The 19,886-nt window shown below is 39.4% G+C and overlaps 1 protein-coding gene across 1 annotated transcript in view; it reads right to left on the bottom strand.

The window, feature by feature from the left end:
* The window catches only part of Ect2 (epithelial cell transforming 2), a 61,612-nt gene that overhangs the window by 4,397 nt on the left and 37,329 nt on the right, over nucleotides 1–19,886 (bottom strand). The window contains 7 exon segments of the mRNA XM_037206504.1: nucleotides 345–488; nucleotides 2,847–2,954; nucleotides 11,348–11,502; nucleotides 13,814–13,952; nucleotides 17,515–17,634; nucleotides 18,021–18,099; nucleotides 19,558–19,639. Coding sequence (XP_037062399.1) covers nucleotides 345–488; nucleotides 2,847–2,954; nucleotides 11,348–11,502; nucleotides 13,814–13,952; nucleotides 17,515–17,634; nucleotides 18,021–18,099; nucleotides 19,558–19,639 — 827 coding nt within the window.

The following is a 19,886-nucleotide window of genomic DNA, read 5'->3' on the forward strand; positions in this document are numbered from 1 at the left end:
CAGACCAAAGCATGCTTCTTTTCTTATGAAAATTACAATGTCTCGATGCCAGTAAAATCTCACATCCAGTAAACTACATAGTAGGTATGTACCTAACTCACTAAAGAGGCTCTTAGCTGGGTGTAGTGGCGCATGCCCAGTACGTGGGGGGCAGAAGCAAGTGGATCTCTGAGTTTGAGGCCAGCCTGGTTTACACAGAAGTTCCATAACAACTAAGGTTACATAGACCCTCCTGCAGGAAAGTAAAAAAGAAAGGACCTTTTCTGCTTCCTTTATAAGTCAAAAGAAGTTCATCACCTCTCCACACCTGAGTTAGTCCTTTAGCTTACTGAACCAATACTTACTGCTAAGGATGACGTGCTAGACAGACGGCTCACAGCCAGTTTGCCACTGCTGGGAGGACTCCTTCCCTCTGAGCTGTGGGATGATGAAAGAGCCATCCGCAGGGCTCTCTTGGGAGTTTTGGAAAAAGAGAATGCTCTTGTAACCTGAAGTTTAAAAAGACTTAGTATTAGTTAGCTAGACAAACTTAAGATGGTCCATAAAAATATCTCCACACAAAGAAAGCCAAATATATCATTTTCCACAAATAGATGTGGTAGAATTCCCTTTGGCACAGCAGTGAGAAAATGAAGCTTGGAGCACTCAAGTCCAGTGGAAGGAAAAGGCCAGCCTGAGACACAAGAAGTTTAGGGTTTGCTTTCTATTTATTTTCTTTTTGTAGTGCTGGGATTGGACCCAGGATTTCTATGTACTTAAAAAAAACACTCATCGCTATGCTACATCCTTAGCTAAATAAACCCATGATTCTTCTCTTCTTCTGTCACAGTGTAGTTGTGCATTCCAAAGCCACTTGGACCCAGTTTCTTTGCTGCTAGGGAAGGAGTTCCTCTGAATCGTGATCTAACTAGTTTACCTACTCTATGTTACAGTGTTAAGTGAAAGCTTATGCAAAGATAGCACAGAGTCTCCCCTTCAAAGGAGACAAAACAAACCTTGTAAATAGAGCAGCAAACCATAAGGCTTTGTGGTAGTTTGAATAGAAATGGCCCCCAGAGACTCTTGTGTTTGACTGCTTGGCCCATATAGAGTGGCATTATTAAGAGATGTGGCCTTGTTGGAGGAAGTGTTTCACTGTAGGGGCAGGCTTTGGAATCTCAGATGCTCAAGCTATGACCAGTATGAGACACGGTTCACTTCCTGTTGCTCGTGGATCCAGATGTAGGAATCTCAGCTCCTTCTCCAGTAGCATGTCTGCCTGCACGCTGCCATGCTATCCCACCATGACGACAATGGACTGAACCTCTGCACTGTAAGCCAGCCCTAGTTAAACATTTTCCTTTGTAAGAGTTGCTGTGGTCATGGTGTCTCTTCACAGCAAGAGAAACCCTAAGACAGATGTCCATTGGCTCTCTGAAACCCTACTTTTATTTACTTACTTATTTATTTACTTTATCTATCTATCTATCTATCTATCCATCCATCCATCCATCCATCCATCCATCCATCCATCTATCTTGGATGCAGAGTCTCTCTTCATAAGCCAGGCAGTCCTAGACATCAGAAACCCATCTGCCTCTTCCTCCCAAGTACTGCCATCAAAGGCAGGCACAAGCACAGCCAGCTAACTTCTACTTTTTAAAAGCCCCATTATCAACATAAGATGAAAACACGGATAGATCCTGTTTCCTGACTCAGTCATACGCTCTTGCCGAAAACTCTCTCTGGCATTATTTCAGATGAATGAACACGGATTTCTATGTAAAACACCAACAGTACATTTCAACACAAGTCTGATTCATACAATAGTCATTAAGACAAGAATGCCAACAGCAAGTTGTAAGTGCTATGACAAAGATGCCACTGAACTGAAATCAAATCTATGAGTCATTTCCGAGTACTGTAGAACAGTTTTGTTGTAGACTACTGACAGTGTGTGCATATGTGTGTGCCTGCACGTGCACACAAGCAGGTCACGGGGCAATGTTGTGGAATATTATTTGAACTGGGCAAAGATGTGTTACATTTGTTTATGTTGCGGAATATTTATGTAAAGATGTGTTACATTTGTTTATGCTGCATTTGCTTAATTATGTTAAAGATGTGTTGCTGTTTTACTTTGCCTGCCTAAGGCACCTGATTGGTCTAATAAAAAGCTGAACAGTCAGTCAATAGTTAGGCAATAGAGGGATACACAGGGCTGGCAGGCAGAGAGAAAATGTAGGAGGAGGAATCTAGGCTTGAGAGAAAAGAGAGAAGGGAGGAGAGAATGAGGGAGAAAACAAAGGGAGACTCCCAGGACCAACCAGGCAGCCATCAGACAGACAGACACGGACATACAGAATGAAAGAAAGTAAAAAGCCCTGAGGCAAAACAAAGATGAAGAGAAACAGGTTAAATTCAGTTATAAGAGCTAGTGAGACAAGCATAAGCTAAGGCTGAGCATTCCTAATTGATAATAAACATTCATAATTGATAATAAGTCTCTGTGTCTTTATTTGAGAGCTGGTTGGTGGCCCAAAAGAAAGCTTGCTGCAGGGCAATCACTGATATGTAACCAGGTACTTTCTACCTTTTACTTTCTTTTAAGGTGGGATCTCTACTGGCAAAGAACTCATCAAGCAAGCTACACTAGCTGACCGTCAAACTCCGGGAGTACCCCTAACTCCGCCGCCCCAGATGTAGGATTATAAATGTCTCAAGGCCCAGCCCCTTTGGCTTCTAGATAGAGAAGTCAAGTCCTTACAGCAGCTCTAGATGATTCTTTTATTGGTGTTGAAGTATTAGTTTAACTTAATGTAAAAAACACATTTTAGAAATATGTCCAGAATTTCACCCAAGCTCACCTTTTTTGAAGTCTTTTTTATTGCTCTAGATGCTCGACTCAATGTACTATCCATATCTTTTGTAGTTACTTCAAAAGATTCTGGATCAGCCACATATATAAGATTCTCCTGTTGAAAAAATAATTTAAAGTTCAAAAACCAACTTTCTAAAATCAAACCATTAAGCACTTACATATATATGGTAACATTTATAACTGAAGTTACTTAAGATTTGTGCCGTGGACTGGGATGTGGCTCAGTGGTCCTGGATCTGATCCATGGTGCAAACCCATCCCACTACCCCCAAAACTGTAATATGCTTAACCTAGTTTCTACCCTGATATATACTAACTTGAGGATAATGGAAAATAATTGATTAAAGGAATAGTTTACTGTGGACCACATAACTCAAATCAACAGGATATGCATCATATAAAAGCTTACTAAACAACCTAAAACTAACATTATAAATTTAAGAGAGTTAATGCTTAAATATAGTTTGCCACAAAACCAATGACACATACACTTTCCTAAGAGACTCTCACCCCTGACTTTCCTCCTCATTCGGAGGCTCTGGCCTGTCATTCCAGTCCTACAGTAATAGTAGCAAGGAATCAGGAATCAGTGTGTTTAACACTCTTGAAACTGTGCAACTATTCTGTATAATAAGCAAAGTGCTCTGTTCTAAGACAACGTTCCGAGATTATAGAGCACATTCCCAAAGAGCAAGAGCCCTCCTAGAGTAAGCTAAGAACCACAGACCAAAATTAACTTTAAAACCAGAAAACCTAGTCCAAGAATGGTCCTGTGAGAATTAGTGACTATGAAAACACTCTTAAGAAAACAAGAGTCTTGTGACCTCAGTTTCTTCAAAACACAGAATTGTTCTTGGAATGTGCTTTCATGCTCCTCCCAGGTGTGGTGGATAGGAGTGAGTTTATTTCAAATTACTCATTACAACTGGGTGTTTGTTTGTGTCTATGCCTCTATGGGAAAACGTTTCTGCCACATGACTGTACAGTTAACTCATGGACTCTTCCTAACCTTCAGAGTATAAACTGCTGCTCTGAGTAAAGCTGGCTATTGTGAGACTCTAGCCTGCCTCACTCATCTGCTCCACTCTCCCAGGTCTCACTGCCTCTAGTGTAGTAGACAGCCCTTCTCCACATAATTACAAACATTACTATTGGTTTGCACTTTATAAATTGTTTGCACTTTCAAAGGCAAGCTTATTCCTATGAATGATTTTCACTTTATTTATTTATTTACTTACTTACTTACTTACTTACTTATTTACTTATTTATTTATTTATTTATTTATTTATTTATTTATTTATTTATTTATTATGTATACAGAAGAGGGCACCAGATCTCATTACAGATGGTTGTGAGCCACCATGTGGTCGCTGCGAATTGAACTCAGGACCTCGGGAAGAACAGCCGGTGCTCTTAACCTCTGAGCCGTATCTCCAGCCCTGAATGATTTTCACTTTAAATTCGTAAATAGAGACTAAGAAAAGGCAAATGACCTCATTCTTCAAGCACTGAGAAGCCACCTTTTAGCACCATCAGTCTGCAACTCCTACAGAGAATTGAATACCATCTTGTGAAAGATATTTTTCTGAAAGTTTTCTCATATACAAAGTGGAGAGAATACCGATTACGTCTAGTTGACAGCACTTACAAAAGAATGCCTGACAGTGCTCAGGAGAACGGACTGAAACACCAAGCTACAAACACAAACCATTAAACAGCACATCTTACAATTACAAATGGCTATTCAAAATGAAGCTAAAGGCAAAATATAAATGCCTACGTTACTCCCCACCCACCGTTAGCAGCCAAATGGCCTTCGTTTTCAAAAGCTGTTTTTGCAGACAGAGCTCAGCTGTTAAGCCATACACTGTTCTAGCAGGAGACCAGAGTGCAGTCCTCAGCACCATGTTAGGCTCTCCCTGCAACCAGAGCTCCCAAAGATTCAGCGAGCTCTTCCGTCACCCATGGATGGGGGCACTCACATACACATACCCCACATACACACACATAATTTCACAAGTAAAAATAAAACAAGAAAACGAAAGTCATTCTGCCTGCTCCAGACCCACTTTTCCCACATGATGACGCATCTGCTAAATGACAGGCTTAATCCAATCCCCAATAGATAACAGTACCTGTAGCTGTCTATATTTTTAAGGAAGATACAATGAAAAATGATACAATGTTATTTTTATGACTTATCTTGTTTTTTATTTCCAGTTTTATTTTACATTCCTTATTAACATAATACAGTTCATTTGTCAAACTCTCTAACTTCTTTTTCTTATATCCCTTCTGCTTAATGGGCACTTCCCACTTAAAAGAGGTAATGTATGCCACATATATTTCTTGTCTATGAAACGGTTTCTCACTTTTTTACACTTAACTCATATTTATAATTTATGTGGAAAGGAATAGGATATACATCTAATTTCTAAATACTTAACTAATTTTCATAGTGCCATAACTATGAAAGTTATAAACCATAACTATAGTTAAGGGTCTACACCAGCAAGATAGTCTTATTTCAAAAACATCTGCTCTGGGCTGAAGAAATGGCCCAGCAATTCAGAGTACTGGCCGCTTTTCCAGAGGACCCAAGTACAATTCCTAAGAACAGCTGGCATCTCACAGCCATGTGCAACTACAGTTCCTGGGGAGCCAATGCCCTCTCTGGTCTCCTTGTGCACTTCAAGCATGTGCTGCACAGACATACAGACACACAGGCAAAACAGCCATCTGTGGAAAGTATTTTTTTATTTCCTCTTCCTATAGGTTCACATATAAACTTTTAAAATAGTGCGACAGTATTCTGATCACTATAACCTTTTTTTTTAGAAGTACAATCCAGGGCCAGCATAATAAATCAGTGGGCAAAGGCATTTGTCTGCAAGCCTAATACTGTAATTCAATCCCCAGGAGCACTGTGGTGAAAAGAGAGAGCCGACTCCCACACCACAAGCTATCCACCAGGCTTCCTTCACAAGAGCACAGTGGCATACACATCCCACTCTCCCCAATAAACAAATGTCATTTTTAAAGCTTAAGTATAATTTAGCATCTCATATGGTAGCAGAGCTACTATTTTCTAGGTTATCAGTTTCTTCTTTAAAAATCATCCTAGGGATCATTCCATCAAATTCCAAAAGTTCTCCAAAGGGTTTTAGAAACAGCAGAAATTTGTAAACTAATTAAAGATGAATCAACACCTGTGTATTAATGTTATCACTCAGAAATATCAAGAGCTCTCAATACTGCAGATTTCTGTCTCATTGTTTTTGTGCTGGATAGTGAAAGCAGATCTTAGAAATGCAATGCAAACACTCTACCACTGAATTATAATCCTAGTCAAACACAAACTTCTTAAAATAATTTCCCCATTTCTTAAGACTATTCCTAAATACTTCATTATGAATTTTATTGGAAGAGGTCATTTTTCTATACTCTGTAGGTTCTGACTGCTGCCTTGCTTTACACACAGCACCACAAATTGAGTGTACAATTTAGTGATGTGCTACTTCTCTGTGGGAATGCACTTGCATACTGTGCAAACAACATAACATACATCCACAGACCACATAAACTACATTGCTACTCTACAAAAGAATCTCACAGGACGGACCATCACAGTGTGTGGTCTGCTATTGGCTAAGAGGATGCCAGGGATGACTCCTACATCCATCAACAAATACATACTGAAAGAGTCTACTGTTCTTTGGAAAGTTCAAAGAGCTAAACATATTTTCTATTAAGTATGTTTTACTTTTTAACTACGAGTAATCTGTCAATGTTCATTTGACTTGTCCAACTTGTGACACTGTTTTAAAAACAGAAAGCTGAAAATTGCAATGGAGTGCCCTGGAAAATTACTTGAACCAGGACTATGTAAAATGGCTGGCTGAAACCTTAATGTATGTATCAAAGATTCACCTATTTACAAAAGAAAAAAAAGAAAAAGAAAAAGAAAGAAAATTAGAAAGAGAAAATACTAGGAAGCAGTCTAAGTACTGATTTGTGAAATTATAGACAAAATTGCCTACATGACTCTAATAAATGTACATTTTCAAAGAAAGCTTTACATCTGTTCATCCATTTCTGGAAAGACAAGAGCATAACAAAACTACATCCATGAAGAGACTAATGGAACAGGGAAACGAGACAAGTATTAGTATAATGTACCTATTTTTAGTTGATTTGTTTTTACTCCAACGTGCAAATACTATTTTTCAACTTAAGAGTAAAAATCATAGCATCAATAAATACATATTGTAACTAAAATTTATTTCTTGAATAAAATGTTCATGAAAAAAGTATCAATTTAGATTATGAAGCTAAACTCCACCTTGGCTCAGTTTTTGTCAAACATTTTTACAATGAAGGCTTCTATAACTTAAGACTCTAGGTCTGGTTTCCTATTGCGTTAACTATTGCTGAGCAAATAACTCCCTAAGAACTAAGAAGGGAAAGGTGGTTTCATGGTTATTTTCTGAAAGAACCAATAAATCCCTTCTGATATGGGGAGCAAACTTGGGGTCTTTCACAGCTAACAGGAAATACCCAGGTCTTCCATTAGAGGGCAAAGTAACGACAAAGCTAAATATCCACCCCAATAACTTGCAGAATATTTATAAATACAAATCGCATATTAATTTATGTTATATACAATATATATTTAAGTTATATACAATACTGTCTCACAAGCACAAATCTCTTCCTACATACCCTGTGTCTATTCCCCAAGTAGTTATAATTCTGCTTATAAGTTCAGAAAAAACAAAATACTGCTATAAGCAACCAGTGCCAATAACTAAAATCAAGACATAAAACATTGCTTTGAGGTCTTAAAAAAAGATTAATTTTTATTTATGTGTATGGGTATTTTGCCTTTACGTATGTGCACTGCATGCATGCCTGTGCCCAGACACCAGATGTGGGTATTAGATCCCCTTGAACTTGAGATAGTGAGGATTTTAAGCCACCATATGAGTTTTGGGAACAGAACCTGAATTCCATGCAAGAATAGTAAGTGCTTTTAGCCACTGAGCCATCTCTCCAGCCCCAAGTTACAGAGTATGTTTTTCATTTTTATTAGAAATGTTGAGTTAGTGGCAAAAATACACAATTGTGGCATAGGACATTTAATTCTCAAGTTACTTCTAGACTAACTATATTGCCAGAAGGTGACAATGTTTAACTTCATTATTAGTAAAACTATAGTGCTGGCATTAGAGGTCAGAAATATACATGTGTGTATATGTATGTGTATGTGTATGTATAAAAAACTACCACCTGACCAAGATTATAGACCATGCAATTAAAGGTACATGCTGGCAAGAGACAGGAAATCCCATTGTAAACATTCTGAGTTAACACTTTAAGCAGGCTGAACTTATACTTTACATTTGGAAAGAAAAGAATGTGAAGCATCATATCAACAGGGAGAAAAGATAGGTTTTTGTTTTAGTTTGGGTTTTGGGGGTGTTTCAAGACGAGGTTTCTCTGCATAGTCTTGGCTGTCCTGAAACTTGCCCTGTAGACCAGGCTGGTCTTGAACTCAGAGATCTGCCTGCCTCTGCCTCCTGAGTGCTGGGATTAAAGGTGTGCACCATCCAGACAACAAGAAGGTTTGACCAAGAATAAAGATGCCAGAACCCTACAGTCACTATATAATCATCAGTTATTGTTCTTGGCTTTGGTTTCACATTTTTGCTTAAGTTTTCTTTCAAAGTGAGAGCTTTAATTAAGTCATTTACAAACAGTCACAATAACTTAGACAGTATAGACAATAAGTGACCATACTTCAGCAGCGTCAAGCCGGTGTGGTAATCCCAGCACACAGGAGGCGAAGGCAGGAGGACTACAGCAAGTCTGAGGACACTTCAACAACAACAGCGAGAGCAACTTCACTTGTTTAGGGCAACAGGAAATAAACGCAACAACAACAACCACAAAAACCTACTGATTCAAATTGCCTTTTTAAGAAATATCAGTTATATGTCTATTATTTATATCTCTTGTACATACATATTTAGAAGCATACTTTCTTCAACATCGCAAAATATTCTCAAATAAGACATTAATTGGGGCTTTAAATTTTCCTGTGTGTGAAATCTTAACTGCAGGAAAGAGCTTGACTGGTGCCCCTGAATCCGAATGTGTAAAGCACAATTCTAAGGGAAAACGTCAACAGACTAGAGTAATTCGGTGTGTGAGTGTTTGCTGCCATCTTGTGGATGAGGACACTTTCTGACATGTTCTGCACTTGCTGCCTGACCTTCCATCTAGTAAATCAATATAACATTTAAAAAATTCTCATTAGCTTTGCATTTCAGGGTTATAGTTACACATCTTGAAAGAACTACATGAGGATGCTGTTCCCAACATGCTATGTGCAAACTTCAACATCATTATTAGGCAACTATGGTAAATGTCATTCCACGGCAAGGTCCAAAGCAACTCATAGTACTACTACTGAGCAGGCTCTGTCTGTCACAGCAACAGATCCTATCTCCCTAACAACCTGATCCCATATGAAGATCTTCCAGAGGATCTTGAATGCATCCAACATCTACTAAAGGTTCTCAGATTCCTGGCAATTCACTTACTCCTAGTCATCACTGTAATCTTATCTTAATGATGGTAACTAATTTAAGAGTTTCTGTGAGGAAACTGGATTGGCAACTTGTCATAACAGAAAGGGCAACATGCTACAACCTTCCATTGCTTTCAGTAAGACAGACAGAAAATGCCCTCTTTTACTACCGTCAAGCATCCCTAATCCAAACATCTGGAAGCCAAAATGAGGCATAAAACAGGTGCACTCAGTGCTAAGTTCGGGAGCGACTGACCTCAGAATTTCAGATTAGAGATATATCTGACGAAGTCTGCAAATATTCCACCACCCGAAAAACTTGCCAAAGGGTGAGGCACTTCTGGTTCCAAGCACTTTGAAAAAGAATAGTCTGCCTGTACTAAGCATTCCTGAAGACACCAATGGAAATTACGAGGTAGGAAGCGAAAAGACAGTGGCTGAGATGGCTGAACAAGACGACACAGTGACAGGAAACAAGATCTTCCTCAGTGCTAAGGACAGCCAGACGAGAGGGATACATCGTCTGCTTTTAACTTAGCACAGTAAGATGCACTGAAGAAGGAAGGCAGCATGATTACTCTTTCCTCAACTTGAAGCAAAGTGGAACGATGCCTCTGGCCTGGGCAAGAAAGAATTCCGTCCTTGGACTTGAAAGTCACCAGCAGGCACACCATGGGGAAACCGATGCTGAGCCAAGTCCCAAACCAGGGACTAAACTACGAGAACCACGCTGGCCAGCAGCAGGAGACTGCCTCTACTACCAGAACTGTTCATCTGCATCTAGAATCACCTGGAAGACAGGACTCTAGAGGGTTACGTGGACAAGGATAACTGAGGTGAGAAGTCCTGACTGCTGTGGGCGGCGCTGGGCTGCACCACTCTGCAATCCCGAACTGTGAAAAAAGACAGTAATCTAAGCACACACACTCATCATTCTCTGCCTCTTCAACTATGGAAGCAATGTAACCAGCCACTTCAAGCTCCCACAGCCTTAACTTCCCCACTATGAGACATTATACCCTGGGTCGTTAAAAAAGAATTGTTTTAAGGAAACTCAAGTTTCAAAAATGCAGAGAAAGGATTCAACGCTCAGCAGAGACACTTAACAGTGATGGAAGCAGTTTAAAAATCACTGAGCAGAAAACACGCACTATTTTAAAAAGACAATAGACAGCATTGAAGTCAGGCTAGGTCAAACAATAAAAATGAACCACTCAGCTCAAAGGCAGCACAATCAAAGGAAACCAGAAGAAAACAGGACCGAAGAGAGCTCGCACAGACTTTGGGAGAGCACTGAACAAAGACTTTCAGTGCTGGAGTTCAAGAAAGATTTGATTTGAAGGGGTTGGGGAGGTGGCTTAGTGGTTATGAACACTGGCTGCACTTTCAAAGGACCTCAGTTTGATTCCCAACATGGCAACTCATAACCATCTGTAACTCCAGTTCCAGGGGATCCAATGGCCTCTTCTGGCCTCCATGGGAACCAGGCCAAAGACACCCATAAACACAAAACAGTAATTTTTTACAAAAAAAAAAAAAAAAAATTTAAAACAGAAAGTTAGAAAACAACTTGCAAAACAGCTAGATTAAGATTTTATATATATATACAAAATTACCTTAATGTCAATATTTTAAACTCTATTAAAGAAAAAGGATCTGCAAAAATCACATGGTTCATTACAAGTCCCCAAAGACTCACTAAACTGCAACCACAAGAGCTAGAATGTTAAAAGGGACCAAATAACCTCATTTTTCTGCATATGAATAAAACTAAAGGCTCTCTTCCATCCATGATTAACCTGTCACTGGGAATGTAGTCAGCCCGACTGCACTGTGCAGCCTGACTGCACTGTGCATGTTTACAGCTGCACTTGACACAGGTTTAAGAACTTACAGCATCTGCTTTACAAATGGTGTTGGCAACATGTCGGCAGAGCATCTTCAGCCAGCTTTCTTTTGGAAGCTCCTCTGATGTCATCTGGAAGCTGAGCAGTACATTGGCCTGCTCTGTTGGTGGCCTCACCAGCAAGGCAAAAGCATTATGACAATCTAGGGTTCCAGAATAACCATGAACAGTGTTACTCCTTGATGTTTAGAAATTTCATTTCTACAGACCACCAAAATCAGCTTTCTCTTCCCCCACTCCTGCTTTTTCCAACTAAAACGGGACCATCACTGCAGTAAGTTGAAGCACTGGGAAGAAGAATTATAATCATAAAAACTGTATAAGGAATCAACAATAACCTGAAAACAAATAAAAGGTATCCTTTGTGACATTTAAATTTTTCAAAGATAATCTAATAAAGATATAATCTAATTCTAGCATTTAAGTTTCAAAATTAAAATGGCAGCATAAACCACTAGCAACATAAATAAATCACGTAAAAAGAAGTGTACAATTATTAAAGAGTAACTGCTTTGTAATCGAGATGCTAAGATAATCTATTTTAAAGACGTAATGATGAAAATAAACAAACATTAAGGTGTTATCAATGAAGATGCGGAAGCCAAAGGACAACTTGTGAGAGTCAGTTCCTCCACCCCATGGGCCCCGGGACCAGACTGAGGCCATCAGGCTAGATGGCAAGTGCCTTCCTCCCCTGCTGAGCCACCTCGCTGGTCTCCCCACCTCCCCATCTGTACCTTAGAGACACCCCCGAATGGGAACACTTTCACAACTACCACTCCCCAAATTAAACAACGGCCTCCTCCTAGGCACTAGCAGACAGAGTTGAAGAACTGAGAGAAAATAGCTCTGTAAGTTACTGTGGGCTGGAGATATGGCTCAGTGGTAGAGTGCCTGAGTAGCAGGCGCAAGGCCCTGGGTCTGAACACCAGAAACACACGAGAAAAAGGAAAGGATCACGCCTTACAGCTCAGGAGTGGATCGCTGAAATAGTTTAGCTCTATTTAAATAACAAATGAAGAGATGCTGCCTAAAATATGACCACAAACACACTACACTAAGTGCTAGCTAAACAGCTAACACTACTTCAGACAGATGTTCATTTTGGGCCTTTCCAGACCCACAGCAAGTCACTCAAATACTCAACACTAACAAGTTAAAAGGAGAAGCTTTCCTTAGGCCAGTGCTGCACTGGGCTCAGGAATGACACCAACACTGTGGTAAATGCCTGTCTGCAGCTGGGACCCTGACCTCTTCACTTCACAGCTCAGCGATGGGTCTCAAGCATGCGGTGCTCTCAGACATGATGAACCACATCACCACAGTCCACAGCAATAAGGCTAGAAGGGAATGGACTGAAAGCTCCGAAATTATCAACCAAAATACTTCATGAAGAGAGTATCTCAGGAATTTTGTTGCAAATGAGAAGCTGGCACAGATGCAGCCGGTGCACACATACAAATGTACACACGCCTACTTATTTTTTCAGTAGTATTTTTGAGATAGGGTCTCACTCCATACCACAGCTCTCTTTTGCATGTGTATGTGTCCCTGCGTCTGACCACGCCTACCAGGTCCTGTGGGCTGTTTATTTCATATCCGTCTACTCCTCAGCCTCTGTCTTTCCTAAAAGAAGACTGGACGGTGTGGTTGTCTGCTCCCATGCACACTCACATACTAGACTATGTGTGCTTTAGAGGACCATTTGTGGGAGTGAGTTCTTTTCTTCCCCCATGTGGGTCTCAGGGACTGAATTCAGGTCAGTCTTGGCAGGAAACTCCTTTACACAATGAGCCATCCTGTCCACTCCCACAACTCCTTTCCCAAGTATGTACCTTAAAGATACACATGGGGCTAGAGGTGGCTCAGTGGTTAGGACCACTGGCTGCTCTTCCAGAGGACCTGGGTTCATTCCCAGCACCCACATGGTGGCTCATAACCATCTTAACTCCAATCCCAGGGATCTGGGGCCTCCTTTTGGCCTCTGTGGGCACTGTAAAAATGTAGTGCTTAGACATGCAGACAAAACATGTACACACATTGTTTTCTCAATAGAGAAAAAAGAAAAGATACTCCTAAATGCACCATGGGCAAGAAAAAAGGGTATTAAGATATATGGTCCAGAACAAGACTGGTGATTTATTTTGGATTCTCAAGAATGATTAATAAGTTTTAATATGGGAATAAGACAAACTACGGTGCTATTTTAATACATAACCATTGAAAAGCCTTTGGCTCTTAGAGAGAGGATGTTCTGCTGGTTGAAACAATGAACCCATCAAGTTTGTACCTAGAGACGGAGTTAAGATAGAGGTACAAGCACAATTACTTTAGGACACATTATAGCTGAGCCACATGTCAAGATAATTCATCCATTAACTAAGGAATGACAGCAGTAAACCTAAGCCTCGGTAAGGACAAGCTATTCTCATTTAGTGAATACTTTGAGCTTACCTTCTGTCTCTCTTATGTCCAGCACCTTCTTTATCTGTGAAAGTGGCATTAGATGAATATGCTTAAGAGAAGCTGGAGGTCGGGTGCGATCATGAGGACTTCTAAAAGTACCGATAACCTTATGCCGTTTTCTTGCTATCTGATTGTAGGGGAAAAAGTCATAATCATTATTGTGATAAAACTAAAGGTTCACACATTTAAAAATAACAGCACGAGTCACATAAATCTATATGCAACTAATCTGATGATTAGCCATTCCAGTTACTATGCGATGAAAGCGAGGGACCGTGACAAAAAGCACACATGTAACTGTACAGCCAGATGCTCATGTCCGTATTAGGAAAGTTCACAACCAGAAAAACAGGCCTAGGGGTAGGGGTGGTGGGAAGTCCCAAGGGCACGGAAGGACGAGAAGCAAGAACAAGAAAAAAATTGGCAGGAGACTTAAATAAAGCCCGGAACCTCAGATGGGAAATAGCTGTCCTGGGTTCAAAATGGTGTTAATTGTAGTGTAAGGGGTTATTTCAAATATCTCCTAGTGACAGAATAATACAGAGGAAATGTCAAACAGTCCCTAGTCTCATGGCTGCCTACAGAATACTGACAAAGGGAAGCCTAAGGAAAGTAATTAAACATGCATTCAGCACCTGAAATCCCAGCTCTAGGAAGCTAACTCAGGAAAAGACCTTCGGGTCGAGGCCAGCCTGAGCTACACAATAAGACTGTCTCAAAAATAAAACAGCAACGATAACACAGACAGACAGAGATACACACACACACAAATAGAAATTATAAAGTCAAAGTGCTGTATGAGGCTATCACTTTACCTTAACTGGATACCCATGCAAAAGGAAGAGATAGGTAACTGGAGAAGAGCAAAATCAGAAAGATCTTGTGATTCGTGATATATTGAGATTTTGCCAAAAGAAAAGAAAAAGGAGAAAGGAATCTCCTTTGCAGTAAAACAGATTTTGCTGAATGGCATTTACATAAAATGAGTGCAAACATTTACTTGAATCGAGACTGGCCATCATGAGTAAGACAAATACAATTAAAAATATATTACGTGGTACTGGGCTAATGAATACGATAAGCAAGTCGGTGTATCATATTCCCACTAAAGCAGATATAGAAATGTCTATTCTACATATCACATAAATATACCAAACATTAACATTCCACTGACAGGAGCACAGGGAAAGTAAGCAGAAGATACTCTAATTCCTCTACAATGAATGCATATGCTTTTTATTAGCTAAACAAAATATACCATTTTAAGGATTGAAATCGATGACACAAACATTAATAAATCAAGGATAAAAAAAAACCCAAACCACAGATAAAATATTCAAATGCAAGATAAATCCTTAAATGTAGATTTAACATTAGTCAATGTCATACTAAAGATAGTACAGATTTTACTGCTATTGAAGTGCTCCTAATGTGTAAGTATAGTGATTGTTCTAGGCATTTACGTTATACACTATCAGAATAATAAAAGTAACTATTTTTGTTTCAAATTTGCTGGTCTATTTTTCCTTTTGTTTTTTGTTTTTTTTTTTTGTTTGTTTGTTTGTTTTCGTTTTATGAGACAGGGTTTCTGTGTAGCCCTAGCTGTCTTGGAACTAGCTCTATAGACCAGGCTAGCCCCCAACTCACGGAGATCCACCTGCCTCTGTCTCCTGAATGTTGAGATTAAAGGCATATGCCACCACTGCCCGCTGAGTTCTACTTTTCGTACGTGAATTAAAAAATAAAGGTCTAGCAGGGCAGTGGTGGTCTACATCTTTAATCCCAGCGCTCAGGAGACAGAGGTAAGTGGATCTCTTGTAAGTTTGAGGCCAACCTGGTCTATAGAGTTGAGTTCCAGGACAGCCAGGGCTGTTACACAGAGAAATCCTGTCTTGAAAAATCAAAACAAATCACTGCTATACTAAAAACAAAGATAAACTCCACAACAAATTGTTAAGGGAATCAAATAACCAGACCTAACAGAATGGGGCCAACAGACCTGGAGATTTCAATAGAAAAAAACTAAAGAAACAAACAGAAGAAACACAGTCCGACTATATACAGCTAAGCCCTCTGGTAATGTAAATTCAGGTAAGATAAGCTTGTTCTCACAGGCAGAGCAGGCTGAGGTCTGTACTGCAGGGGCCCACGGCTTGTCTTCCATCATTCTTGTCACTGCAGGATGTGGTCCCTGAGTATCATATTATCACTACCTTGTGCTTTCTGCAACACTACTAGCCAAATAAAAGCATCACTCTTAACCTCTCAGTACAGGACTCTTCAACACAGGAGGTCTTCCTTGAGATTGTACTGCACCTATAGCTGCTCTGTGCATACATAGCTTGGGCTCTAAGACTGGCCTGTGCTTTATACTTTAAATCATGTACATGATCTAAGAGGACAAGCAACACAGAAAATGGATAAAGGAATGGATAGACTTAAAAGAAACAGGAAAGCCAGCAGTCACTTTGACGAAGGAAACAGAAAGTTAATCAGTTATAAACATGTCAAATGAGTTTTCTTGTTAATGTTTTTACCCAATGAACATCTTTTCATTTTTGAAATGAAGGAAGCTGAATTCCTTTCTACCTGTGGTGGACAGTTTTGTCAACTTGACACAAACTGAAGTCATCTGAGAGAAAGGGATTTGAATTAAGAAAATGCATCCGTAAGAATGGATTGTAGGAAAGAATGTAGGGCATTTTCTCAATTAGTGATTGTGTGGGAGGGCCCAGCCCATTGTGAGTGTTGCTATCCTTGGGCTGGTGGTTCTGGGTTTAATAAGAAAGCAGGCTGAGCAAGCCAGTAAGCAGCGCTCCCTCATGACCTCTGCATCAGCTCCTGCCTCCTGCTTCCTGCTCTGTTGGAGTTCCTGTCCTGACTTCCTTCAGTGATGAACAGTGATGTGGAAGTGTAAGCCAAAGAAATGCTTTCCTCCTCTAGGTGCTCTGGTCATGGAATTTCATTACAGAAACTAAGATACTTCCCCTCATTTAATTGGTTATTTAAAAATACATGTTAAAGGAAGGGAAAGAAGCTTAAGAAGTACATAAACTCAAAAATTTGCTTGTAGGGTGCTATGAGAAGAAAACACTGACCACAGATGGGGTAGAGTCTTGTAGTTGAAATTATAACATCTCATCAATAAAACCTTCTAATTTTAAAGAATTCAATTTGGCATAGTGGCTCATGCCTATCATCCCAGCACTCAAGAGGCTGAAGTGGAAGGACTGCCCAAAGTTCAAGGCCAGCTTGGACTACAAAGTGAGATGCTATCAAAGTAGAAAAAGAAGGAATCAAGGGGTTCCCATACTAAGTTATCAAGTTAGCTCTTCAACTGATTTCATCTTGGCTGCAAAGGGCTACTTACATTTTAATTAAAAAAATTAATTTGTAGATCTTGAATAAATATACATAAAAACACAAGATCCCCAAAACTCATGATCTAAACATTTACCTGTAAGGAATTCTGACTTAAGATTTGAAGACTGGAAATTTACCAGACTTAATATTAGACTTTCTCTCCAAAGCATTCCACTGTATGAAATCAGCAATTGGTCTTAATTTCTTTGAAAAATAACCAAATATACCTCAAATTTCTACATTGCACTCCAATCAAAGCTTGGTTTTAAATATTTAGGGAAATCACAAAATACCTCAGTGTTAAATCACACTGAGTACAGATTTACCTCGAGGCAGTCATTGAAGAGGAAGAGGGTGACTTGCTCTCCCCGGTCACAAGGGTGCTCACCTAGAGAAACTGTTTCCACTCTTTGTACTAGGCTTCGATGAGACGATAACAGGTTTGCCTGGGAACATGGATAAAAATGGTCAAATGTTATCAAGTAACTTTTACAAGTTGTCATTCAAAAGTGGTGCTAAGATTGTAATATATTTTTAAAGATCTGTTTCTATTATTCTTATTTATGTGTATGTGTCTCTTTGAGTATATGCTATGTGTGAAAAGGTACCCTCAGAACCCAAAAGAGGGTGCTGAATCCCCTGTAGCTGGATTCTAGGTTGTGAGTCACTGGACATGTATGTGTGCTGGGAACTGAACGTGGGTCCTTTTTAAGAGCAGCACGTGCTCTCAACCACCGAGGCATCTTTGCAGCCTGAGATCGCTTATATTGTTGAAACTATAGAAACCTCATTAAGGCAGTAAACTAAATGATAATCATCAAACAATACTTACTGGGCATCCATCTACTTCATAAACAACATCAAAAATTTGCTTCTGTGCTTCTGTTTTTCTCTTATCTTCATTGATATGTCTAAAAAATTCATATGTATTTTGTAAGATTTCTTTTAATACAGACGTGAAATCAGCACACAAATATATCTCATGTCACAAAGCCTGACTTTCATGTGGGTGCCTTAATTTCGATACATGAATCAGACAGACAGTCCTTCAAAACCATCCTGATATTAAAAAATATTCCATAGATCTTTCAGAAATGTTATGTTTCACTGTGGAATATTTTACTCACTTAGTCAGTAAACACATTCTAAAATACTGTTAGCCTGCATAATAGTTAATGGTAACAAAATTCTGAAGTTTGAAACATACTTTCAGTTAAAGCTTTATACTTTATTCTCAAGTTACATGGTAGTCATTTCACTGCAGAGAAAAAATCCACTACTTCTAGAGGGAATGGTCTAAGAGTCTCTCCTTTCTTTTACCTTTGTGCCCAAAACTAAAAATCCATCAAAACAAGGACAAGTCTCTTGAAATTAGGAAATGCATAATGGTAAAAAGCCAAAGAATGCACTTACTGAACTCTTAGTCAGCAATTGTGTCTTATTAGATACCCAAGAATTTACAGTGAACAGTTTATGCATGTAAGGGCAGGGGAACTTTCACTTGTAGCTCACTGGTAAGAAATGTGGACAAGCCTCCTCCGTGGCGTAAATCCTACTGCAGTCCAGTAGGGAACTCAACAGCAAGAGAGCTCCCACTTGGAGTTCACACCTTGCTCAACATCAGCAGGGAGCCTTGAGAATGTAAGTCATGACGGAAAACTTGTGTGAACTTAGGATCTTGTTCAATTTAAGGAATGTTTAAAGAATATGAGAAAATTCATTCAAGTAAAGAAATATAAAAAGTAGTAGTAGAAAAAAGAAAATCCATGTCAGTGAAAGGACCTATGAATGCAAGGTTTACAGAAATATATCTCTGTAAATCAGAATTTAACTGAAATCAGAAAATCGCCATGAACAAGACCATATGCATGTGAATGAGAGGAAAAAGCCTTTCTCTAGGGCACAAGAAGAAAAGGTCTAGTTGTGCATTAACGGCTATTTTCAAATTTCTATTCCATTACTGTCTCTGTACATACAATTAATGTCAGAAATAAATAGTTTGATCAATATACTCTTACAATATTTACCATTTTAATTTTAATCATACTACTAGAGGAATAATTTAGGTATTTTACAGAAGTTTGTTGTTGGTATTTATTTATGACAAAGACATCCTTTCCAGTCTAAATCCAACAACAAAAACATGTTAGCAGCTTGCAGGACGGATCTACAGGTAAAAGCGACTCCCACCACGCCAGCCTGGCAACCTTGACTTCAGTCCTCAGAATCCACTCAAGTGTAAGGAGGAAAGCAGCTCCACAGCTGTCCTCTGACCTCTGTGTGCCCGTGGTGGAGCTCACGTGCTCATCTACCTTCTCTCTGACTCTGACACACACCCCCCATTGCAAAGGAAGCTCTAAGCTGCTTACGTCATCACTTCTTTCAGTGATCCAATAGCTTTCTCTAAAGTGCTTTTGTCAGGGTTTTCATCAGCTGTATGCTTCTTGAGATCTGTAATAACAACATGTTTTTTTAATGACTGAAATAAGTACAGTGGTTTTCCACCTACTGCTTAAAATACATCCATCTTGATACAGGCTAACTGTTTTTAAAGGTAACATCTAACCCTTATATTGAAAAGAAGTTTGTGGCCAGGAATGGCAGAGCAGAACAGTAATCCCTATTACCTTAGGAGTTGGAGACAGAAGCATTGCAAGTTTGGAACAAAGCTTGACTGCACAGTAACAGCCTGTCTCAA

Source organism: Peromyscus leucopus, chromosome 6 (genome assembly GCF_004664715.2).
Source record: "Peromyscus leucopus breed LL Stock chromosome 6, UCI_PerLeu_2.1, whole genome shotgun sequence".
NCBI lineage: Eukaryota > Metazoa > Chordata > Mammalia > Rodentia > Cricetidae > Peromyscus > Peromyscus leucopus.